At 53.2% G+C, this 25,634-nt stretch overlaps 1 protein-coding gene and 1 long non-coding RNA gene across 2 annotated transcripts; one reads left to right on the forward strand and one right to left on the reverse strand.

The window, feature by feature from the left end:
* Nucleotides 1-3,986: 3,986 nt before the first annotated feature.
* On the forward strand, nucleotides 3,987-21,101 carry LOC142035837 (uncharacterized). Its single transcript, XR_012651971.1, has 4 exons — nucleotides 3,987-4,093; nucleotides 15,862-15,983; nucleotides 20,688-20,714; nucleotides 20,809-21,101. It is a non-coding gene; the product is annotated as an uncharacterized LOC142035837 (long non-coding RNA).
* PARM1 (prostate androgen-regulated mucin-like protein 1) lies at nucleotides 11,978-25,421 on the reverse strand. Its single transcript, XM_075038371.1, has 4 exons — nucleotides 25,292-25,421; nucleotides 13,790-14,485; nucleotides 12,952-13,030; nucleotides 11,978-12,351 (listed from the first exon to the last, which is right to left on the reverse strand). The coding sequence occupies exons 1-4, from the start codon at nucleotides 25,341-25,343 to the stop codon at nucleotides 12,267-12,269; spliced, it is 912 nt and encodes a 303-aa protein (XP_074894472.1). The 5' UTR covers nucleotides 25,344-25,421; the 3' UTR covers nucleotides 11,978-12,266.
* Nucleotides 25,422-25,634: the final 213 nt, after the last annotated feature.

The raw sequence follows: 25,634 nt of genomic DNA on the forward strand, positions 1-25,634 counted from the left end.
GGTTGAGGCTGGCTTTTTCCACCCTCTATGGCAATTGGGATGAGCTCCATGGTGGGGAACCACGTGTGGGGCCAGGTGGGCTGCATCAGCTCATCCAGACCCCTTAAATAGTCTGGGAGCTGTGCTGGGGGGGCAGTAGGGTGTTTGGTAAGGGAGCAAGTAAGTCTGCTGGAGCACTTCCCTGCCTTTGGGGGCCCTTCTAAGAAAAGAAGGGTTTGGAGGGGGCTGTGCTGGGCACCAAGTGGTGGTTTCCCCTGGGGGCTGTTGTTAAATGAGGGAAGCTGGGGGGACTTTGTTGTTTTCAGAAGTTCAAGTGCAGAAGCAGTTTGTTTGGGCTCCTTGCTGTCTTCACCCATCCTTGCACGAGTGGGGCTTGGGGATGGTCATCCTGGGGAGCGTGTCTCCGAGGGGACACGGCCTGGGGAAAGGGCTGGTTTGACTATGGGACGGTGAATCCCTGCTGCCACGGGCCTATTGAGTGCGGTGATCCCATGGTGCTGACATCCCTGCTTGACTTTACGTTCCTGTAGATGATAAGAAGGACTCTCCTCTTGCTTGTGGATGACGGTTTTGGTTCCTCCGTTGAAGCTGCCAGCAAGACTCCCTGCTGCTTTGGAGCACCCTCCAGATGTGCGCTGTCACCTGGTGGCTTCACTACCCTCCCTGGATGGAGACCTGCTCCCAGGTAAGTCCTTGAGGGCCAGTGGGGCTCGCATCAGCCTGAAGGAGTTGTCATCTCAGAGCTTTGTGGTCTTGTAGGGAGATACCCAGCTCAGGCAACGGGGCTGTGCAGAGTATTTTTTTTAATGGGGAGGAAGCAGCAGCTCTGGGCGTGCAGGGGAATTTGGGTCCCTGATGCCAGCAGAGCTCGTCCCACCACCACCGTCACCACTGCTGCTGCTGCGCTGGGTCCTGCTCGGAGGTTACTGTTGCCCAAACAGCTCCAGCCCGATGGTGACTGCCAGCAGCTTGACACGGTGGTTTCGGCTGCCCAGAAGCAGGATAAAAAAAGTTCAGCTGATGCCTGATGTTTCCGAGGTGCTTTTTTTGCTTTGAGTGTTACTGCTTGAGAAGTGACTTCCCTCTGGCTTTAAAAGGACATGCAGGGTTAAATGAACTGTAAATGGGATAAATATGTGATGTCAAATGATGTCTTTGAGAAGAATCTGAGGAATGTTGTTTTCCTGTATCATTAAAACAGTTCTAGTCCTTCTCCTCCCAAAGCGGAGGAAAAAAATCCCTTGAGCACACTGTTAGTTGACACTTGAGAAGCTCACTGATGGCAAATACTGGGTTAGACACCGTTTCCATAGGCAGTGCTGGTACCAGGGGCTGGGAATTGGGCGGTGGCTGGAGAAGCAGAGATGCATGGAGATGTGCAGAGGGCATACAGCACAGCTAGGAAAAGGAACAAACGATAAATTCCTTTTTCTATTAAAAAGCCACTAAATGGATGCTCCAAAGAAGGTTGGGGAGCTATGTCTAGTCGTCGTGGGCTCCAAAACCAGGGCAGGCTGTCTCTGCAGGCGAGCGTGGCAGTATCCCCGGCTAGGTGAGGGGTGCTCTGGCTTGATGGCAGAGGTGCCCCCACCTTCTGCTGCTCTGTAACCCGGTGATAAAACACTCTTCTGGGTTCCTCACAAGCAAGTCTTGCGTGACACAGGGTTGTCGTAGGTACTATCTGTGCTCCCTGCGTGGATGGGGCTCGAGCCGGGCTTCGTGGCACCTGGCAGCCGTTGCCTTCAGAAGACAGTGAGATGTTGAGTACGTCTAAAGCGCTGCTGGAGGTGGAGGACATGGGCAGTGACTTGACTTTTGCGTGTCTCTAAGGTTTTGCGCTGGCGGGTGGAGAAATGGAGGCTGGTGGTCCACACTATCTCTTTGGGAAGGGTTTGCCCACCCTAACCGGGGGCTGCATTGCCGCCCCAATGCCGGTGCTGGTGAGCCTTTGGGCAAGGATGCTGTTATCCCACCGGGTCCAGTAGACCTCATGGTTCTTTCTGGCAGGCCTTCTCCCTCCAAGACAAGCCCTGTGGCCATGAAAGCCTGAGCGCTGCTAATGACAGCGGGCCATGCAGGACGTGAACCTCTTCAGCCGGCAGATGATTGCTGCTGGGGGCAGCTAGAAGCAGCAATCCAGCCTTAATTAAAAAACAAAAACCAGAGCAGGCAAATTCTCCCTGCGAGCAGCTGCGAGGGAGAAACAGATGCAGCAACTTGTTCATTAACTCCATGAAATATATATTTCAAGAAATATGCTATTCCAGGGCTGCTGCTGAGGTCATGGCCTTGCAAATGCAAGTGGGGATGGCTAACGGAGGGGTGGATCGGTTAGGGCTGAAGGATATACGTACGGTGGGTAGTGCTGCTGGGGAGCGCAGGGGGACAGCACAGGCTTGTGGCTTGCCAAGGTTGACGCTGAATTTCTATGCATCTTGCAGCTATCGTTTCCAGAGCACTCTGTTCATTACCAGCCAATTGTTTCCCGTTTGTGCTGTGGGGTTTTGGGTTTTGGTTTGGGTTTTTTTTTTCCTGCAAAAGTACTGTCAGTTTGTTTAACTGATAAATAATATCGTGGTGCAGCTGGGAAGCCAACTTTGGAAAACTCTATGGCGAAGTAGCCTTTGGCTATGTTGCTAATTGTAAAACTGTGCTGGTCAAGTCCGGAACCAAGCAGGTTTGATCCTAAATGGTAAGCTAACCTTATCCCAGCTGGAAATATTCCTATTCGGGTTCCAGCCACAAGAGCAGGTCGAAAGAAAACCCATAGTTGAGCTGAGCTCTGGAAGAACAGCTCCCTCCCCAGCAGGGCTTTCACATTGGGTTGAGAAGGAAAATGATCTTGGGAGTGGGATCCAGCTGATTTTGACCTTTTGCTTTTATGATTTTGGTATTTGCCTCTGCAAAGTGAGGGGGGCAGCTGGGGAACCCGATGCCACCAGCTAAACTGCTGTATCCTGCATTTAGCTTGGCACCAAGCCCTTAACTCCCTTTGCCAGGGAAGTAAATTGCATTGCGCAGCAGAAAAATGGATGGGTTTCCAAAGTGATAAAGATAAAATGTAGTGGATAAAGACAGGCAGGGAACTGTTATATGGGATGGAAGAGGTGCCGCACTGAGCTTTGCTGCCCTGTCCCGTGGAGATGCTGGATATGGTCTCCTTTTTGGGGGGTGTCCTGTATAGCAGCACATGAGCAGTGCTGTTGTGCAAAGTGGGCTTCATTGCCATGTCCCTGGGGCTCAGTCCCGTCCTCCCAGGGACTGGAGCATCTGGGGTGGCTGGTGCCCTGCATCCTGGCCCCTCTGCTTCGATGGAGCAGCAGGGTCTGCTCAGCCTCTGGTCGAGGGATGCAGGGCAGGTTGTGGGGCAGTCAGACCCGTGATTTGTATAAGGGTGAGCTGGTGCTGCTTTCCGTCCTTGCTGTGGGCTGGCGTCAAGGGGAGAGACATGGTATTGACCTTGGGTGCTTCCCTGGGTCGGGCATGGTGCCACCGATCTCCATCCTACCGTGTGCTGCCTGAGTTTGGATGTGCCCAAGCTGCCGTGCGCTGCTGGGAGCGGGAAGGATGCTTGGATCAGAGGGATGCAGTGGTCCTGGGATGAAGGCAGTGTGGTGGCTCAGCCAGGGCTCGCCCACTGGCGAAGGGGAGCTGTTGCAAAGCTCTCCATAATGTGGGACTCCGGATTTGCCTGGGCTTGTTGGTGCCGAATGCAGAAATCGCTGTACGCCGGCAGGGAGTAGTGGGGTTTGCTTATCTTGCAAGATAAGACGGCATGGTCTAAAGCTGCTGAGTGATGCCTGAGGTGATGTGAAGGTCTCACAGCCTGATGTTGCTTTAGTAAAGCTAGAAGGACTCTTGTAAATCTGCACTGGGTTCCCTGGCCCCCATACTGGCTCGGTGGGCCCCACAGAACTTGCAAACTGCAAGCCTTGCTAAGGGCCAATCAGCACATGATAATTGACTTAGTCCCACCTCGCAAGAGCATAAATTTGAGCTTTAGAATCCTCCATTTTGAGGATGAGAACTCCAACTACCGGATGGGTTGACAAGCCCGGACCTCTCTCCTCCCCAAGCAGAAAATGCCTCTTTGGTAAGATTTGCATCTCCGACAACATCGGATGTTACCGGGAAAAGCATCTCTAACAAAAGCGCTGAACTACTAACTCAAGCTCGATTTTTGCAGTAAGCATATTTACTAATGGCAATTCCGAACTTGTTATATCTGTCGCCTTAATAAATTATCTATCTTTTCAACTTTGCGAAGCTGTTTCAGTGAAAGCCTTTGAGAAGGCTCTGACAGGCAAACATTGACTCTGATAAGTGGCTATACGTGCAATCCTTTAGACGTAAGCCGTTGACCAAGCCTGAGACTAAGACTGGACCTAGCCGCACCTAGACTCCTCTCTGAGAAGAAGTTTAGAAAGCAAGGGGGTCCTTTCTGAACCTCGTGACTCAATGGGAGGTTCTCCCCAGCCACGCATCAGGCTCGTACCCCTAACGTGACACGCCGCCGCAGGGCACGGCAGTGAGCTCCCACGCTGCCTGCCACCCGAAATCGAGCCTCGCTCGTCGGCGTAGGGCAAAATTAGGAGCAGATGGGATTATCGCTGCCTTGTGGGAAAAATGTAGTGATCCAGCAGGCGCAAGGGCCGCAGGCACAAGCAAGGTCAGCAGAGCTATTAATAAAGCCAGAGCCTGCCAAAGTATGCAAAACTCGGGAGAGGGACTTGTTAAGCCAATGAACGGAGCGATGCGGGACCGGGGAGCTTGGCTGAGCCCTCCATCTCCCTGGGAAGGTGCGGGGTGATGGGTCAGGAGCAGAGAGGAAAGGGGATCCCCAATTTTGGGCTGGAAGAATGGGTGTAATGACTCTGGTGTGGTTTTTGGCTTGCTGGCAGAAAGCTGATAAGCGTGATCTGATGGCCTTGGGTCCAATAACATCATTTGTGGGGGGAGTGTATAGCCTTCCCCTCCCATGGGCTCTTCTCAAGCTGGCTGTGTGCCCAGGGATGGGGGTGCGGGTGCAAGGCTGGGGCCGGAGGGGTGCTGGGGTGGTACCCTAGAGCTGACGGATGCTCAGCTGGTGGCAGTGGCTGTGAGACTCAACCCTAAGCTCTGCTGAAGCAGCAGCAGTGTGTGTTTTCAATCTGCATCCCTAGGAGGGCTGGGAGAAAGGCAGGGAGTGCTCTGCTGCCGGCCCCTGTCTCTTGGGTGGGAGAAGACCTTTCCCTGAAGCTGTGCAGGTTCCTCCTTGCTTGTGCATGCTTAAAAACCCCTGTCCCGCAGCAGAAGAGCCCTGGCTTCCCCAGGGCCGAGGCTGACGTCTTGCTGCTGCCTGACTGCAGACAAACTGTCTGTTTTTCCTTTCCAACTGGAAGGAACACAATTAGGGAAAGGCTTGTCATGTTGTGCTATTTATAACTTGGAGGGCTAGCAGAGCATCTGCCTCTCCAGCTCCAAGCAGGGCTGGCTTAGCCCAGGGGGGTGTTGGGACCTCTGCACTGGAAACGGGGTGATTTTCTTGCTTTTTCTCCTTGATGGTCCTAGTTGGAATTGGGGGGAGAGTTTGCACGTGGGGCTTTAACTTGTCACTTTACACTGTCATGAAATAGTTGCTCTCTGGCACCCGCATCTTGTGCAAGGAGCTGGCTCCGGTCTGGGTGGCGGAGGCTGGAGCAGAGCCTCAGGGGGACCTTGGGGTGCTGGCCCCACCACTTTCCTCCTCTCACTCATCTCCTACAGCTTTTGAGGACAGGAGTCCCTCAGGGCTGATGGAGTTATAAGTCCAGGTCCCTGTAATACAGCTGCTGCCCAGCTGAGCAGATGGGATATGGTGGGTGGAAGAAGACTGGGTGCTCTGTGGAAAAAAAAAAACAACCTTTCTAAACCTGTGAAATAATTGCAAAATAATGGATTTTCTGAGGACTTGTGAGAAGTGGTTAGGCCTTCAACACTTATTTTTCTGGTTGTGCTTGCAAGTAGCTTTGTTGGCAAAATAGAATAAGAAATTACACACCTAGAGCTCCTGGTTGGCTGTAGCTGCTGGCAAGCGGTAGTGGCTTTTGGGAGCAGGGGAGGTGGCAGGATGGTGGCTGGGCTCCAGCGTGCCCTTGGGAGGTTGCTCACCCAAGGGTGAAGTCCCACCAGAAGCTGATGGCTCTTGGTTGTGTCCCTTGACCCAGGCAGAGCTGCTGTTTGCTTGCCAAAGCTCAGACATTCACCCTGCCCTGGGGCAACGGGGAGCAGAAGACCTCCCCAGCTGAGTCTTAGCTTGCGTTGAGTGCCTGAGGCTGCTCTTGGCTGATAAATAAAATAAAGGGCTAAAAATAAAAATGCACAGATCTTTCTATAGCATCCAGGAAGACAAGCTGGATGGGCTGAAGGCCAAATAGTTTTACTGGAGGTAGTTGTGAGCCGTGGGAGCTAAAGGAGAGGGCTTCCCCGAGCTGCCTGGTGCTTGAAAAGTGACTTTTGAATAGGAGTGGCACCTGAAGGTGACAGCAATCTGGCGACGTGTGCTAAATGGGCTGCAGAAACAAATTCGGTGACATTTGGTCCTCATGTTGCAAACTTTTCGGTGGGTTTTTGGTGGAACTGACTGTTGTTGGAGGCTGTAGCTGTAGGAACATGCGGTGCAAAGACAAGGTGATGCCTTCAGCTGTGGTCTGAGCTGCTGGGTGCTTTATGTCTCCTGCTCTCACCTGGGAGGTAATTACTTATCATAGAATCATAGAATGATTTGCGTTGGAAGGGACCTTAAAGATCATCTAGTTCCAACCCCCCTGCCGTGGGCAGGGACACCTTCTGCTAGTCCAGGTTGCTCCAAGCCCCATCCAACCTGGCCTTGAACACTGCCAGGGATGGGGCATCCACAACTTCTCTGAGCAACCTGTGCCAGTGCCTCACCACCCTCACAAGGAAGAATTTCTTCCTTACATCTAATCTAAATCTACCCTCTTTCAGTTTAAAGCCGTTACCCCCTGTCCTATCACTACATGCCCTGGGAAAAAGTCCCTCTCCAGCTTTTTTGCAGGTTCCCTTTGGGTACTGGCAGGCTGTTCTAAGGTCTCCCTGGAGCCTTCTCTTCTCCAGGCTGAACAACCCCAACTTTCTTCATAGGAGAGGTGCTCCAGCTCTCTGATCAGCTTCAGGGCCCTCCTCTGGACCCGCTCCAACAGGTCCATGTCCTTATGTTGGCAGCTCCAGAGCTGAACACAGTACTCCAGGTGTGGTCTCACGAGAGCGGGTCCTTATTCACCGAGGGGTCCATCCGTCAGATCCATATCTCTCCAATTTAGAGACAGGGATGTCGTGTGGGACTGTCAAATTGTTTGCACGAGTCCAGGTAGCTGATGTCAGTTGCTCTTCCCTTATTCACCAACACTGTAACCCCGTTGTAGAAGGCCACCAAATTTGTCAGGCACTATTTGCCCTTAGTGAAGCCGTGTTGGCTGTCACCAATTACTTACTCCATCTCCTGAGCATTATTGCTCCCGGAGGCTGCAACCAAGAGCTATCTCTGCTAAGAAGTCATTAATACTCTATCGATTCCACCAAGAGTCTGAGAAGGTGACACTTGGAAACATGTTGATGAGATATTAGCATATTCACAAATAAGCCAAACGAAAGCACAATGAGTGAGGCTGGACGGAGCCTGGAAGTGGTGGTGAAAGCAGCCTGCCGGCTCTCCGGTGAGGGCAAGGCAAGAGACCTGGAGAGGGATCACGTCATCTGCAGCGCTGCTGCCAGGTTCTGCTGCTGCCTGAAAGGCCAGGGGAATGGGATGTTCTGCACAGAGCTATGCGAACTATTTTTTCTATATAAATAAAATATCCCTGCAATGAAATCGAGCCAAAGGCGGGGAGGTGGGAAGCCTTTGGGAAAAATGGGGGGTTGCTATTTTTGTAAATAAAACAAGCTGATGGCGGAGAGTTTTCCTCATCTTTTTTAAAAAAAGAGAAGAATAAAAGAAAGTCTATTTTTAGGGCATGTCCTAGCTGGTTTTTTTCCCCCTTCTCTGCCATAGTAGTGTAGGAGGACAGAAATCCCTGCGTAAACTGGAGGGTCTGAGGTGGAAGATGAGAGGGGTGTTTGCAGCCATCACCTTGAACACAGGCATTGTCCCTTGGAGGGCATTATCCCCCTTAATAAAATGCTTTTTCCACTTGGCAAGTGCATCTGTTATTTTTCAGGCTGTCTTGCGCCTTGGCCCTTGCTGGCGTACAGTGCTGTAGACATAAATGCATAATTGGTGTCGCAGGGTGGATGCATTATGAATAAATGGAATGGGAAGTCTGGTGTATCTGTGGCGTGGGTCACCCAGGAAAGCCCTTTGGTGCGATGTCGGCACCGGCTTCCTCCACCTCATCTTGGAGCTGCCTGCACGGCACCCTTTCTCCAGTAGACCCGATCTCCTGGTACCCCTGAAGTCCCCAAATTCAGCAGGCAGCTGAATTTAGCCGCGTGTTTCTGGGCAGGCGGGCTGTGATGGGGCTGTCTGAGTTCAGTGGAGTGGCCGGCGTGCCTTGCAGAGGCTGGGGGAGAGCGCTGGGCTTTACGTGGCGTTAGCTGAAATAACACCCAGCTCTTTACTCTTTGCAAAGCGACGTATTTAACATCCCTGTGGCGGTGCAGAGGGCTGACTTGCACCATCCTCGTGCGGGCAGAGTCAGGGCATCTCTGCACCTCAGTCCTGGTCCCCACCTCTGCACCCCATAGCTTTTATCCGAGGCCGATGCTGGATTTCACCCAGCGATGCCTTGGAGCTTTATGGGGTGTATCTTGCGGTACCCAACCTGGCAAGCCCTTCCCCAGCTGGTTTTGGCCCCGAACTGGGAGCCTGGCTCAGCTTCGCTTACCCCTTTCATTTTAAGGAGGATGCTCTGAGTCGCGGGGGTGGTACCACAGCACATAACCCAGCCTGCTGTTTTCGGCTCTGTTTCCAAACTACGGGAACAAATGTGATATATTCATTTATGATTTGCTGCTTGTAGTCAGTGGGTAATGGCCTCACAGTGCCTTCTCTACCCGCAGCAGCGAGCACCATTATAAAATAGAAGCGGTTTTGCAAGAAGCCCTTTTTCACTAGAGGGGGAAATAAAGCTGAAGCTCAGGTGCTGTATAAATGTCTTTAGAAAGGCTCATGGCTGGCTGAAGGGGAGAGGGCACCCCGCTGAGGGTCTCCTGAGGCCTGATGCCTGGGTGATGGGCTGGGAGGCTTGAGCCATGTCCGGAGGTGGGATGTCTGTCCTTTCTTCTTTATCTTACCTGTTAGGTGAGTGCTTTAGGGCAGAGCCTTTGCCTTGCTGCTTAAACCATGCCACGGAGCAAAGAAAAGGCACTGGTGATGGTTTCTGGTCCCAGGCCCTTGCGGGAAGCAAGGAATCCCCTTTCACGCCAGGATATCCCTAAAAATACGTACAGCCTCTTCCTTGCATTGTAGGCAAGAGAGTTTAATTCATTTTAATCATCCAAGTGCAGGGTTGAGCAGGAGAGTGGACCCCACGTGCTAGCCTTGCAGACCCACAGCTCGGTGGTGCTGGGGATGAGACAGTGTCTCTGGTTTTCACCGCTGATGCAGAGATGAAGTGTGAATTTGCGTGTGAAATCAGCCCACGCTGATAAGGTTTGGTTTAATTTCTTGGCCAAGCCTTCCTCCTAAAAACTCACAGTGTCCTGCAGAAGATGACACCCAATTTCTGTCCTCCTTCGTGAGAAAGGAATTTATTCCCCTGGGGATTATATTTTTTTAAGTGAAGGTGATGGCTTTTCCTCTCCCTTTATTCCCTCACTTATTTGAGCAGGAGCATTTGAGCAGAGTGAGTGATTTTTTTTAATAGCTTGGGTTTTTTTTAATGCCTGCGATTTGCTGTTGCTGGACAATACTGAACTGTAGCTCAGGAGGGGTTTTAAAGCCGAGCAAAGCAGATGAATTCCCCAATGGGTGACTTTTTGCTGGCAGGGGTGAGGGAGAGACTTTTCTGCGTGGTTTCAGGGAGGGCGAGTGCAGCACCGCATGGTCCAATTTATTTCAAGAGAAGGGTGGGATTTTTTTTACTTAGTTTGTGTTTTTTCTTAGCTGAGGTGGCCTAATTCACTACTTCTTGGCTGCCAAAAAGGTGAAAGGGAGTTTTCCTCGTCCCGAGCATCCTCAGAGTCTGCACCGCCGCTGTGCTTCCCACCTCGACATCGCATTCCCCTCTCCTCCCCTGCCTCCCTAAATGCATCCCATCTTTCCAGAGCCTGGTGGGAATAGCTAGCGGCTGGCAGGATGCTGTCCCAGGACAGAGATGGGATACAGAGCAGTCCTACCATAAATCTCGCCCCATATATGCTCCCAGCCCCAACAGTTTCCTGGGCTGGCTGCGGTTTGAAGTTGCAGTGACCGATCGCTGCTTTATTCTCTTTTTCTACCCCATTTGAACTAAAAGAGGGTGAGGAAGAGCTCGGTATCCGCACCTTAGCAGGTAGGCTTAGTGCCAGCAAATCCCACACTGAAGTCTTGCTGTTGAGCCAGGCTTCAGACACCAGACTAATGCTAATATAAAAAAAGAAGGTGTAATATAAAAAAGAACGTGAAAGGACAGGCCACTGAAGAGGCTAAAAAAGGCTAGGAAGGAAAAGGAAAATGCATAATGATAGCATTTCCTTTGGGGAAGCGGAGCTGGAGGAGATGTCCTTATTTCTCCTGACCTTTTCAGGTGGCTGTTACAGTGCTGGCCGCATTTATTACACTGGCTCGATGAAAATCAAGAGATGATGCATCTGTTGTGGGAAGCAATCATGCAAACGCCCCGAGCTTTGATGTTCCCCAGGACGCTTTGTTTAGCAGCCGGGGCGAACAGCAGAGCCTGTTTCCCAGCCTGCGCCGCCGACACCGATTAAACTGAAGCAAACCAACGCCTGCGTTTCGGGTGAGACGGCAGCTCGAGCCTCTCCTGCCTCATCTGTTTACATCCCATAGGGAACGGCGGCTTCTTCTTAGCCGCCCTCCCTATAGCAGCAAATTGTCTCCTGCTTCAGGGCTTCAGCGAGGAGGTATCTTGGAGGATACCCTGATGAACTCCATGCCCTCCCCATGCAAGAAAATAGTCAGTAATTAAAAGCAGGGACATAAACTGCTGCAAACGGGCACATCTCTACCTGCCCAGGGGTGCTGCTGCCTTTCCCAAAACTCCTCCAGAAACTCGGTCGTGCTGCTGTCTCGCTGAGGGTCCCTGGGAAGAGGCTGATCTACAACCTTTGGGGTGATGGTGACCAGCTCTGGGGGCTTGCTGGGATGCCCCAAACCTTTGCAGCATCATTTAGTGTCGATTTATTTATCAAGGTCATGCGAGCCAAGGGCTTTGCTTTTCACTGCCGGGGGATTTAGCCAGAGGTAGAAGTGGCCGAACGAGAGGATGTGGGCTGGGGTGAGCATCCCCTCCCCAAACCAGCCCTGCCATCGGCCACCCCCTGGCTTTGCACACTAGTAGCTGAATGCATAAATTGGGGATTAAAAAAACCACTTTGCTGTGTTTTAGCAGCCAAGTTTTTCAAGGATTAAAAATAAAGCTGTGGAGCAAGCACCCACGTGTGTGAAATGGGCCACCTCTTGGCCCAGGAGCGTGGGTGGTCAATGCACCTTCCCACGGGCTCCCAGCCTGTGTTTGGGGGGGAAAAAAACCCACAAATAAATGGAAAAAACTGAAATGACGAGCTCATGCACAGAAGCACCTGCAGGAAGAGAAAGGGAGCAGTGACAGAGCTGCCCTGTAACTGCTTGTGGTCCCTGGCGAGGCAAGGTGAAGGATTTCACAGCGGGGCGATGCAGGGAGGTGATTTTGGAGGAAGGGGCATGTGAAAGCATGGGAGACCCCCTGTCCACTGCTGGCTCTGGCTCAGCAGCCCCCGTGTCCCCCTCCCCGAGCCGTGGGGCAGTAACATTTCAAAGGATGCCATGGTGCTGGCTGAACCTCCATCCTCTCCCTTTACCTCCCCCCATCCCTTACCCTTGGGGAACTTGGGTTCCCTTGCCTACAAACCAAGTGGCCGACGTGCCCCAGGACCCAGAGTTTCCTACGCAAAGGCCAAAATTCAGGTTTATTGTGGGCGCCGCACACCCGCCCGCCGGTTGCCCGTCATCCGCCGGACCCGCCGTTAATCCTGCCCGCGGTGGCGGCTCGGCGCCTGGCCATCTCCTCAACAGCGGATGTTCTGCTGCAGAAGCGCTTATAAATTAAGGATTTTTTTTATTATTATTTTTTTTTTTTTCCTCATCCCTGCTAGGAGTCGTCATAGAGAGGGTTGTTGTAGTTGCCCCAGGAGCCGTAGTCGTGGTCATCCAAAAGCCTGCCGTAGGAGGAGTGCCTGCCAGGGGAAAGCAAGCAAACCGCCCAGCGTTACCGATTGCTTTGGTGGTTTATCAGTTATTTTACCATGGGGCAAAAAAAAAAAAAAATGCATGCAAGTCCTCACTAGGTTGAACTTTGGGATATTTTAGCAGGAAGCACCAGGAGAGAAAATAAGCGCAGGCAGGATTTTGCCCCCGTTGAACCAGACTGGGACATGCCAAGGAATTAAAACAAGACCTTTGCTCGACTCAGTTGTCAGCAAAGCCTCATTACAGATGCCGAGCGCTGGGCCGTGCTGCTGTTTATTGTCTAAGTCACGGCAAGACCCGTGGCAGCAGCTTGCCCTAGGGATAATTACTGGTTATGACTATGCTGAACAGCGTCTCCGGCATTTGAGTGAGGCTGTTGTAAATCGAGGAAGAAAAACTCTGCTTTTTTAATATAGACGTGGGAGAAAATGCAGCAGTGCTGGCTAGGACCAGAGACTGCACGTCACCCTGCCGGGCTTGGGGACAGGGTTCCCAAGAGGAGCCTTCGCCCCTGAGCATCACCCTTGCGATGGCGAGAGGGGCTGCAGCCTTGGAGGTGGGGGGGGGCACCCCGAAAACAGCCTTACCTGATCTTGAGGTACGCCGCTGCCCCGAAAACCAGCACCACCACCACGATGACCGTCACGGTTATGGCCACGATGCTCCCTGCGGAAAGTCCATCAGAAAGGGCAGCGCTCAGCCTTCCCGAGTCCCAGTCCCATAGCACTCAGTCCACACCCCGGCTGTTCCCGATACACCCGTGCCAGCCATCTCTGGTGGGGGGGAACATTCCCTCACCGCTTCCCAAAGCTCCTGTGGAGGATGCTGGGCACGCCTATATTTTTGCAATGACCTCCTTCCCGTAGAGGCAAGGCAGGTGGATTTGGGATAAAACACAGCTAGGCTTTGCTTGAGGACTACGGACTTGATCCTTGATGCTCCTCCCAGCACCAGGCAGCACTTAGTGCTGAGCCAAGGCTAGAAAATGTTCCAGATCCCTCCCTTTTCTGGCCTTATGAAGTGCTTTTAAGCTATCTGAGCTTGCAGAAGAGTAGAGGTGAAAGCTAGTGTCAGCTTAGTGAGCTCTCCAGGAGGGAGAAGAAAAACCCACGTCTTCCTAAGTCAGGCTGCCCCCACCGTCCAGGCACTTGTTTCCTCTCATCTTTAAGTGTTTCGAGTCAAATTCGCAACTAAGGATTTTATTCACATCTCTGGGCAACTGAGGTTTGGTATCTACGACTCCTCGTCTCCGTTGGTGGAGCAGATGACGTAGGCTCCTCCAGGAAAGCTCAGCTTTTGCTGAATGCCGCTGGCAGAAAGTTGACCCCCTCTTCCCTTCCAACCTGGGGGGTCTGCCCCTCTGGTCTAAGCACCTTGAGGTTGACCTTATGTCTACATACACGTACGGAGAGCAGCGGTACTCACCTGCGCTCAAGGCGCGCGGGACCTCTTCCATCGTGACTCCGGTGGAAAGGGTGGTTTTGTCGGTGGCGAGGGCATCGGCTGCGGCGGGGCTTGTCGCAGTCACTGGTGGGGACGTTGGCTCCGCGGCCAGGCTCGATGCCATGGCCAGCGTCCCCAGCGAAGGGACATCCTTGGTCAGCGTCGGTGGCTGTGCGGTGCCAGGGCTCACAAGGACGGGCGTTGGGGACGAGACTGTCGTAGGGGACGAGTACAGGTGGCTGGTGGCAAGGGAGGAGGAGGAGGAGGAGGATGCAGGTATACCCGTGGGGCTGGGAGCTGCCCCCAAATCCGTCGTGCCTCTTGCCAAGCTGGCAGTATTTGCTGTCCGAAGACCTGGGGCTGTCTCCAAGGTTGGTGGCACCGAGCTGGGGTTGGAGGCTACGGATGAGCTCTCTGCTATGGTGACGGTGCTCACAGTGACGGAGGAAGGAGAAGGGGACAGTGCCGCCGGGGGGGTGGCATTGCGGCCATCCCCCTCCGCTGGCCCGGAGGACACCCCATCTCCTGCAGGTCCCGTGGACGTGGGCAGCGAGGTCTGGCCAGGAGCCGGCACGGGGACAGCCGCGTCCCTGGAGCCCGGCCCCGCTGGGGTCCCCTCCGAGGGGAAGGGAGGGCTGGCAGGGGCGAGGGGCAATGCTGTGGAGTCATCGCCCAGCCCTAGGAGTGAGACAAAGAAGTATTAATAACGGGGAAATCCTTGGGGCAACCTGGTGTTTGGGTGAACATTAAAGGGTTTGGGAATGAAGCTGGAAATAACTTTATTGTTTTTAAAATGCTGAGAGCCATCTAAAATAAACAGACGGGAGATACCCCTGCATAGCTAGAGGTGAGGTTTAAACCAGATCAGTTGCCCCAGCGTGGGTCGGCACCATTTTTCCCCAAGGTTGGGATCCTCCCCCCCATCCCCAAATGCTCCATCCTCCCAGCGTCTTCTCCCAGCCGCCAGCAAAGCAGCAGGGGATCAAGCTCCTCCTCAGCAGCAACCGCCACGCAGCTGGGAATGATAACACAAGACCCTTCTTTCTCCTCTCCCCCCATTTCCTTGTGCATTCATTCATTTGTCTCCATTTCTTAGCCTGAAGATGAGTCATTTTTTCCTCTATCCCCACCAGGAGACTGCTGGGGCTTTCTCCCCTCCTCCTCCTTTCGACTCGCCAGGGCTAAGCTCAGCACTGGGCCAGCGCTAGCAGCTAGCTCCCTCGGCACAGTCGGGCCAAGGGAAGAGCATGCCAACACTAAGCGACATCGGGAGGGATGTTTATTCCCATCTATTCATTTATTTACACCCCCAGAGCATCCCAAGCCCAGCACTGGGAAGAACAAGAACTTGCTCTGGTACAAACAACCCACAATGAACTGATTATTACATGAGCGTGGAGGACAAAATAAAAAACCTCAGCAAAATGCTGATTTTGTGGGAATCCTGAAGCCAAACTCCCACCTCAGCTCCAGAGACAGGAGCTTGGTGCTTATCTAAGTGAGAAACAATAGCGGTGAGAGCACAGACAACCATGATGGTAGCTCTTTGTGAGCAGGAGCTTGCAGATCATACATGGCTGGGCATCGCTGGTAGGCACATAAGGCTCTCCTCCCCATCACCACGCCATCCCCCAAGGAGATGTTGTCAACCACCACAGCCAAACCTGCTCTCCCCCCGCAAAGTCAAACTGAAATACCACCCGTGCAGGTGACACCCAAGGTAGCGGGAAAGGACACAACCTGCACCAGATACGTGTTTTAGACAGCACAGAGCTGCTGCTGGCCCACCATACAACTCTTAATGCACATAAAGCTGCGCCAAGAAACGCTGGCTTGGGAAGGACTCAAATTTGGGAGCAGGGGCCGTGCAACACAGGGTTCCTCCAGCAACACCCCTTGCCGCTGAGCGCCCAGGAGAGCCAGAAGTCTCCCAGGGCACAGACAGCACCTCGTGCTGAAGGAGAGATGGAAACGCTTAACATCTGTGTATAGAAATGGTGGGATGTGACCCTGGCAAGCAGGGACTCACTAACCATGTTTTTGGGTGTTTTCAGCCATCAGAACAAACAGGAGGCTGCAGGTGTCTAACACTTCATTCAACCTATGCACCTTCAGTGGAGGACAGCAGAAGGGATGTCTCAGCTAAGGACCTCCAGCTCACTGTAGCGAGTGCTGGGTACGTAGCACACCTTTCGTGAAGATATTTTCTGTATAGAAACTGCAAACATATGCTTGGCCATGGATTTAAAGCCGGCTCTGGGGCATGGTTTCTTTTAGGAGCACAAGTCCCTGACACACTCGACCCAATTTTTTTTTGCCTGGCACTGTAGATACCCCTACGATGGGCCCCATTTCCCAAGCAGGAGGGTCCGGGAAGTGGGACCAAGGCCATGGGTGCTCTTCTCCCAGGGACACGCACTTGGAGATGTCTCTGAGCTTTCACCTTCCTCAGGCTCTCGGTCTGCTGAGGTGCGAGGCTGATAGGATAAGGGAGAGGAGATGGATGACAAGCTGGACTCTGGTTACCAAATAAGCCACCTGGCCCAGCACCAATGGTTTCCACACCCAGCCCAACCACAGCAGCAGGGAAGCACCCAGGCATCCCACCTCCTCCTTCTCAGCTTTCCAAAGCATACCAGGGTCCTGCAAAGCTTCTGCTGTCCACAGGGCACTCTGATCTCTCCTCATCCCAAGACCTCTACATCTCAGGCTTCCTGGTTAATACCTGGGAGTTACTGGCGTGCAAACTTGAGCTGCATTACTGTGATAATCCTGAGCTTAGAAGCCATTAGTTCAGATGAATGCACTGGTTTTCACAGCTTGGCTTCACCCGCAGCATCTCACCAGGACAAAGCCTGCCTACGGCTTTGGCCCCATCCAACAAACCCAGTGGGTCCCCACTCCTCCTGTCCCCTCCTCCTGCAGGAGCTGGTGGCTCCCTTCCCTTGCTCAGTGCAGGCACTGCAACACCATAAAACCAAATATTCCCTGTGCCGCTCCGTCCCCTTGCATAGCTTTCCATGCTCATGTGCCGCAGGTAGCAAATACCGGCTCCCCTACAGCACAGGCAGGTCCCGTGCCAGTGTGGTGGGACCTGCAAAGCACCTGCAGGAACATTCGTTAGGGACAAACACCATTCGGTACATCGCTTTCAGTGGCCAGAAACAAGCTGCAAGAACCTGCCTCTTCGACATGTTGATATTGAGGTTCAAGGGGTTGTTTTGTGCCCTTTTTGCTTTTAAACTGCTACCCACACCACCACCCCCCCTTGCCCTTTCTTGATTGGGTTGAAGCATCCCCATATGGTCTTCCCAACACACTCGCTTTGGGGGCAGGTGGTAGAGTACAAAGAAGGGAGGCCACCGAAACCGCATCCCCTTTTTTAAGGGAAAATAGGTGAAAGTGCCATTTCTAGCAGTTACTGTTAGTCCACAACTTTCCACATAGCAAGAGCTGAAGGTGCCATCAGCCACAACTCTGGGAGAGCACAGTCCGCTGGTTTTCACGGCTGAAGGTGGGACACGAAATCCCTGGGTGGATTCACGAGGAGCATTGACCAACAGGGTCTCTCTCAAGGATTTAACAGCATGCAGCCATCCTGAGGCTTATGCAAGAGGAGACAAGGTCTTTGCCAGAGAGCAGAGGGTCTGCTTTAGAAATGCACAGGTGGAAAGGCATATCAGCCATACAAGTTGATGTAAAGGGAAAAGCAAAGAACCCAAGTACTCTGGCCCAGCATTCCCTGCCCCAGCCTCACCAGCCTCCCTGCGCCTGCGCTTCTGATTACAGATAATTGGATTATTTCCCCACACTCACAAGCTACGCGGACACCAAGTCAGCCTCCCCCACCAGCAGTGACGCAAGGCATCACCACCGCAAGTGCTATTGCAACAGCAAACCCCTCAACCTCCGCTACGCTGCCTGAACGACCCGACATTGCATCGCCGGAGCAGCTTGCAGCTCCTGCATGCCCTGAGCAGAGAACTCATCCGCTGTTTTAAGAGGTCTGCGCTGGAGGTGGCTAAGCCAGGGCAGAAATCAGCTGCCACTTGGTAGCAGAAGGTACTGGAAGTGCTGACAAACCTGGACCGAGCATCCCTTCACCCTTTGGTGTTCTTCGGATTAGAGTTCAACATCTGTATTTCTGTAAAATAAGCCTTCCTCCATCACACCTCGGCAGTTCAGATGTGCAACTTCTCCAACGTGTAGCAGACAGCCTCTGCAGCCCGTGGCACAACATGTTGCTGTTACATCAAGCGCAGCAAGACGCTCCCAGGGCTGGTAGCACCTTGAAAGTTTATTACTTCTCTGTAAACATAGATGCTTCCAGTCTCTTGGACACAGGCAGCTTACCACCTCTCTGCAAAGCCACGCCGGCGTCCCCCGTTGCTTGAACTTTGGAGGCAAACCAATAGGGACCTCAAAAAGCTGGCGATACTGCTACCCAGGATGAGTCAGGAAGTTTCGGATAATATCTAAGGGGTATAAACTCAGAGGATGAGCCAAAACTGGATGCAGGAACAATCCTTGGCTGCTGGCTGAGCGCTCCCAGCCAAGCAGGTCACAAGTCACAGGGACTTTTCCCAGGAGATCGAGCACAGCCAAAGGCAGCACGCTGCTCAGCTCAGCCCTGGTTTTCTCCATCTCCCCCCGCTCCCGCACGGTCATTGCCAGCCAAGCCTCGGTTTCCAGGTCGATAATGCTGCATTCATCTCTGCTCGCAAACCCCACCTGTGCCAGCCCTCTGCTATCCTCTTGTTCCCCCGAGCCATCAACTTCCATCGGGTTATTCGGGACCAAGCAACTTCCCTGGGGTCCAGCTCTCGCCCACAGCGCATCACCCCCCCACGCACAGGCTGTGCCCCTTCGCACCGCAGGAAAAGCCCAGCCGGGATCCCAGAGGCAATGCAGGCTGCTTCTGAACCCGGTTAGGATGAGGGGACAAAAAAGGACCTGGCCGAGGACCCCCTTGGTCCACAGGTCCTCATGGCACTGCAGCCAGGTCACGGACAGCCTGCCCCGCAGGTGCGTGGGCCAGAAGAGGACCCAGCTCGTCTGCAAGCCCAGTCCTCTACCGACACATCTGAAAAGGAAAATAACAGCCAAGGTGGGGGTTTCCTTGTTTTTCCAATACATGGTCCGTAGGAGCTGCAGCTGTCAGCAGGAACCAGAGCAGTGCACTGGAATAAGGGACAAAAAGCCACTAGAAAACATCTCTTAGGACCACATGATTTCAAAGGCTAAAAAAAACCCTCAAACGAGGGTTGTCAGAAGGACTGAAGGATGTTAGCTATCAAAGGATGCCAAGCATAGTTCAGCCCTGAGGAATTTGCCCATCTAATCCACTTAAGGCAGTTGACCACCCCGCTAGAATCCAGCTCAGAGCAGAGGCGGGCAGGGAACTGCCAGGACAAGGTAACCACTTGGAAAGATCCTTTTTCCAGGTTGTCTCCCCTAAGAGTATGGGAAACAGCCAAGGAAAGAAAAACCCAAATCCTTAAAATTGTACTATCTTGCTCTTAAGGAATATTAACCCTAACCACCTGCCAACCCAAGGAATGAACCGTCCACCTGATGGACCATCTCCCTCTCCTATTTTCATGCTGTTCTCCTGGCTTCTGCAAGCCACACAAAGGTAGAGGTCTCACCCTTGCAGAAGCTGAACATTTCTGTGCTCTGCTTGGGAAACAGCTGCCCGACCTGGCAGCCTCTCCAGCAATGCATCTTTCAGGCACTCCAGAAGCAATTGCAGCAAGCTTTTAAAATTGTTCTGCCAGCTGAAACGCAGCATAAAAAACAAGAGAACATCTCCAGCCCAACTGAATGACATCAGATTGGAGCAGCCATGCCACAGCAAACAAATATCTACTGATAAGGCAGAGATGGAGCTTTTAACGAGCTTTGCTTCGTGACTCATCACATCTGATGTAACCACCAGAAGGTCCACATGACCTAACCAACACACCACACGCCTGCTCTCAGCCTGAATTAACTAAGGCACCCGTACCACGGCTGCAATAGATGATGGTCCTCTAGCAGCCAAGGCCCCACGGATAATGTAAGTTTCTACAACATCGATATTATTTCTTCTCCCTCCCAGCAGCTTGTCCTGACTGTAGTAACACAAGGAATCTAGCCACCCTTTCTGCACAAGAAATGTAATGATGGAAGAAGAATAAGCCACCGCAACAAGGAGGTCTGTTGGGTACCCACAACATGCTGTGCTCGTGTAGCAAGGTTGGGTACCACTTGCCGTGCCGGCTCAGCAACTGTTTCTGGGGCAGGCACTAACAAAAACATACAATCAAGACAATATCTAAGCACCGTACTTTTTTTTGTAAGGCAAAAGTCCATAATAAACTCACTATATACCCACAAGACTTATCCTGAATAGGCAAAGAAAGATGCTGATACAACCCCATCCTCTGCTCAAAACAAGGAGATACATTAAGTTTAGGGTCAACACAGAAAACAGTTAGAAGCAGAATCAGAACATCAGCCCCACCCCCCCAAAAAAACCCAGGATAAAGTTAACCTATGCACAGCACAGATCCAAACCCCACCCAACACTGTAGACACATACACCCAGAACACATCAGAGACAAGGAGCTGGGACCTGAGCCCAAGCTTAAATGGAGGTCCCAGCCCAATGGGCAGAGGGTGCGTGGGTGGGGGGTCCCAGGTAAGGCTTGTCGGGGTGATTAGGCGCTCCTAGCACAGTGGGGGGCTCTGACATAAAACCTGGTAGCTGGAGCTGTGTCCTTTCTGTATAGTATTGTTGAGAATATAGGAAAAACATTATGGATAATTAATTGTAAATTATGGCCCCGGTGAGGGAAAGTACATGCACAGGGGAGAATTCTTCTTTCAACTTTTTCAGGGGAGCAACTGGAGTTTAAAAGCCAAGGTAAGTTGGTATGGCTCATGCTGGGTGATGTATTTGGCAGTGCCCAATCTTCTTTGATGTTCTGTGGGTCCTATATTATGCTGGTTCTCACCAGGTAATGATGACAGAGCAGCCCTGACTCCTCTGGTCCTGCAGCATGCGTTGGTTTATTACCAGGTTAAATGATGCAGAGCAGTAAAACAATTTATTTTTAAATATAGGGTGAGGACTTCCTGTTCATGACCTTGTTGGCTTGGCTTTGGTTTCTGTGGCTGGGGATTCCCATACCTTGTGCTGTTTGTCTGCAGTTCCCTTCCCCCTTGCTCATGCTCAGGTGTAACTTTGATTGTGCTATTGCTTCTTGGCTATAAAACTGGTAGCATCTAGCTGTGCACGGCAAAAGGTCTCCTTGTGGTGGCTGAAACAAAATAAAACTGGTTTTTGCTTTGGGTTCAACTTGTTTTTCAAGCTGTTCAGCACCGGGCTGCCTCGCCTTCCCTGTCACCGTGTAATTTGGGCTTTGGTGGCGTTCTTTTCGCTGTCCTCTGGTTGGAGGGCCCCATCTGCAGTAAGCAAGGGTCTGATGAAGCTCCGTGCTGATATGGGAGGAGGAAGAAGGAGGATGTGGTGGTTGCCTCGGGCTTTGAACTTGGCTCTGCTCTTGTAGGGCACTGTTCCAGAGTTCTTCTTATCCCCAAGAAATAAGGGTGAGGGGGTGGTCCGGGAGCAGCTCTGCAGGGTCTGAGCTCCGTCTCAAACCCAACAAGCTTCCCATGCCATCCCAGAGGGAGCACCCAGATGGGCTGGTACTGGGAAATGCTAACTCTTGGGGACATCTCTGGCTGCCGTTGAGCTTCGGCGAGGAAACCAGGGCCAACACGGTGGCTCTCCAGGTCTGTAGCAAAGCTCCAGCACTGCATGTGCCTGCCGGTGACCTATAATGCCAACAGCAGCGGGGTGCTGGGCACCCCTGGGTCGTCTGCTGCTTCCTTGCTGCCAGCTCGGCTCCTGCTATATCCCCTTTCTTTTCAATGCCAGGTTGTGTTGGCAATGGTATAAAACCGGTTGTGAGGAGGAGGAGGAAACCAAGTGAGAAAACCGGGGGCCAGAAACATCAACAGGTAAAAGGCAAAGCTATCAAATAACTCCATGAAGGAGCCAAGGCCATCGGATCAAATAAATCTGCAGTTGCTCTCGTTTACTGCTGAGCCGAGCTGACTTCCTGCGTTATTCGTTTTCTTCTGCTGCGTGGTCATTAAGTGGTTTAAGTCTAATTGCTCCGAAGCCTGAAGCTTTCCATAGCAGAGAGAAAGAGTTACGCAATGGAAATCAATGTGCTGCCTCTGTGTCCCTCACCATCCAGAAGCCCCATCCCTGGGGGAGAGGCTGTCCCAAACACGCAGCTGGCCAGGGCACCTCGGGGATGTCCCTTGGTGGCCCTCCTTGAGGACGTAGCCCCCCCAGGGGCTGCTGCTGAGCAAACCCATTGGAATCCACCTCCCTGGACGCAGGGGTTTTACCAGCATCTCTTGTAGATGCGTGGCCCGCCTTTTGCAAAAGGCAAGAGCAAAATCCATGTGGGCCAACACATAAAGTTGGAAGCTTTGGGCAAGGAGGGGCTCCAAGCGAGGTCTTCAGCTGGCTGGTGGGTTACGGCCTGGATTGGGACCAGCAGCCGCTCTTCTCCATTGCATGGGGGGGAAAGAGTTAACACGGGGGCCTGGCTCGCTCTTGTATGTGTTTCAGACCCTGAGGAAAGCTCTTGTGGGCAAACTGATCTCAAGGAACCAGGCCGACAGCTTCACCATCCTGTGGTCTCTGCTCTTCCCAGCTAAAAATGATAACGGCAACTTGTAAAATAAAGATGGTTGCCTGCACGTTCCCTATGACCAGCTCCTTTCTTGCCTGGGGTGGGTGTCCAAGTCCCCGGGCCACCGTCTGCCCTGATGTCCAAACGGAGCAGCAGCAAGGGCTGTTGGTTGCACAGCAAACCCCCCTCATCCACAGCAGCCGCAGAGCTGGGTGGCCGCACCACCCTCCGTGCAAAGAAAACGTGATGTTTCCCCCTGCCCTGCAATGCTAAGTGGGGCTTAATTATTCAACTCCCGAAGCACTGGCTCCTGAAGTGGCAGTGAAATTATGGCAGAAAAGAAGGTGAAGAGGAAGACTCCAGAGGGTTTTTTTTTTTCCTTCTGAGAGTGACGAAGCAACCCACGGCTACCGGTCGACCCATGCAGCCAGAGGTGTCTGATGAGGACCTGGGGCGGAAAGCCTCTGCGTTCCTGGAGAACCCCTGGCTGGCAGGGCCCTGCGTCCCTCTTGGGGGGTGTTGGCAGGCTGTCACCTCACACGGTGGCTTTAGCTGATTGCTGGACATAATGAGGCTGCTGGGCAGTGGGGGAAGTTTTCCTCTTGGTGAGCTTTGCCCTCATTAAGAGCAGCAGTTTACAGCGCCAGCTCTTTCTAAAATGATTTTTGCTCGATTTAAACAAAAAATACTTTAGATATTGCACGTTATGTTTTTGAAAGAGGCAAATATATGCGGCGCTGTGCTTATTTCCCTGGGATGTTACATGTGTCGGCTCTTTGGGCTGGGAGGCTGGCAAGCAGACCTACCTGTCTGCCCGTGCAGCTGGGCTCGGTCCCCCTCACAATACATTTTTGCAGGCGAATATCTTGGATGTGGCTCTCGAGCCGGCCAGGCGTGTTGCAGACAGCAGCTCTGCCCAACTGACAACACACCAGCTAAATAATTTTCCTAGCTAGCTGCTAATTACTGCTTATAGGTGCAGCTTTCAACACACAGCAGCCCCATCCCAGCCTTGCCCAGGAGAGGAAGCGATGGGGTTCAGCAGAGGAATTTCTGAGCATTCTCTGGTATTAGAGGCTGAAGCTGTTGCTTGCTCGTTTGGGCTGAGAGAGGGGATAATTAACTACCCATCTTCCCTGTCCTTCAGCTCGCACACAGGGGAGTGAGGCCAGGAGAGCTTTTTCTCCTCCGTGGCAGCTCAAAGCAGCTGCGAGACCCCCAAAAAGCAGCTTTTCCTCCCCAGAGGCTCCTTGCAGAAGCACCCAAAGCCTTTGAAGCTGAAAGCTGCCTCTTGCAGGTACTTTAAAATGTCTCAGCTGGGGAGCAGGGTGAATTGCTAAAGGGGAAAGCAGGCTCGGTGTTCGTATGGGGCTGGGCATCATGTCAGGAAAGCAAAGCAGGTTTGAATTTACATCCAGCGTAAAAAGTAATAATAGGATAAAAACTTCCTTATGCAAGATGCTATTATTTCATTATGTGGCCAGGCAAAGCCCAATCTTATTTTGCTCCTGCCCAGTGACGTCCTCTCTATCACTAAGTCCTGAAGAATGAGCTCGAAGCATATTTACGTCATGCTTTTTGTTTTCTCGTGGGTAATAAGTAGATATATTATTTCTATGGGCACAAAAAACTCATAGAAAGCATCTGAAAGATTTGGGGCTTTGGGGGTGCTCGGGAGCAGCCCGAGAGCCACGGGACCGTACTCCAGGGAAATCCTTCCCCGCTCCTCTGCCAAGCCTCACTGGCGTTGGTGCTTTAGAGAGGGATGGTCGTGGGAACGGCTTTGGGTTTGGCCTGGGTGCTGGGAAAAACCCGCCTCCCAACCCCAAAGCAGCCGAGGGCTGACTCCCAGCAGCGGCTGGCCGCTTTCGAGCGGCTTGCCGCGGCGGTGGCCAAATCGGGGCCAGGCAGAAGCCCACAAAGGTAGGCGAGCGGCATCCCTGCGGAGCAAAATGTAGGTTCATCCCCGTCCTTCCCAAACGCGCTTGCTTGGAAAGTACAGAAACGAGAGCTTGTTGGCAAGCTCCCCCTTTACGAGGAGAAGGATTTAGCCAGCTCTCCCTCCTCTTGCTCTAGTGGGGGCACTTCACAGGGGAAGATCTCCCACAAGCCGATGTGGTCCAGGGTGATGGTCTGCGGCTCCTGCAGACGTGGCCTCCCCAGTTGCTGTTTTGGGGATATGGCTGCTGGCTGCAGGAGCTCAAAACCTCCCTTAGCCTCGTCCCCTCGCACTGCTCTGCTGCACACCGACAGCAATTTAATACCAGCAGCTTTGCCCGATGTATTTCTCCTTGTGCGCATCCCCGTCGCTCGGTTATGCAAGTGTGTTTTTCATGTTTCTGAGCAAGCAGCTCTCGGTGTTGTTTATTCAAAAAACCCAGCCTGGACAGAGGGATAACCTGTGCGTGCCGTCATCCGAAAGTGCTCGCTGTCGCACCGGCCGGGGACTGAACTGTCTCCTCTGAGCGTTTTAGCGGGGGGGGGGGGGAAAGATGCCAAATGGGGTGTTTTAGTGAAATGGGGAGGTTGATATTGCTTCGGGGGGGGGGCTCAGAGGGAGATGCCTTTAGCTGGTGGGGGAAAGTGCCAGGTGCTGGGTGTGCTGGATCCGCTCAAGGCCGGGGCGAGCGATAAAAGCTCCTTCAAAGCTACTGGGGGAGGGGGGGGGGGGTGCCTTTCCCGTCCTCCCTATCGCATCTCTCCCAGCCCGGTACCGGAGGGTCTCCGGTACTACCCCCCCCCCCCCTCCCCGGTAACCCCTCAACCCGGTCCGGCGGCCAGCACTTACCTGCCGGGAGGAGGAGGAGGAGGGAGAGGAGGAGGCGGCAGCAGCAGCCCATGGTGCCGGCGGCGGTGGCAGCCGCGGCGGGGAGGGACGTGCAGCCCGGCCCCGCTTCCCCGCCGCCCCGGTCCGGCCCCCGCCGCCGCCGCCGCCGCCGCCGCCGCCGCCTCCCCCCCGTCCGCCGCCTGCAGCGCCGGGCGCACAGCGGCACCTGCCGGTACCGGGCACCGCCGGGAGGGAGAGCGGCTGGAGCAGGGAGGGAACCGGCAGCTGGGGACCGGGCATCGGGAGAGGTGGGGACCGGTTGTAGGGGACCGGGCGGTTCGTACCGGGCACGGGCATCCTGCTC

This window comes from Buteo buteo, chromosome 1 (assembly GCF_964188355.1).
Source record: "Buteo buteo chromosome 1, bButBut1.hap1.1, whole genome shotgun sequence".
Taxonomy (NCBI): Eukaryota; Metazoa; Chordata; class Aves; order Accipitriformes; family Accipitridae; genus Buteo; species Buteo buteo.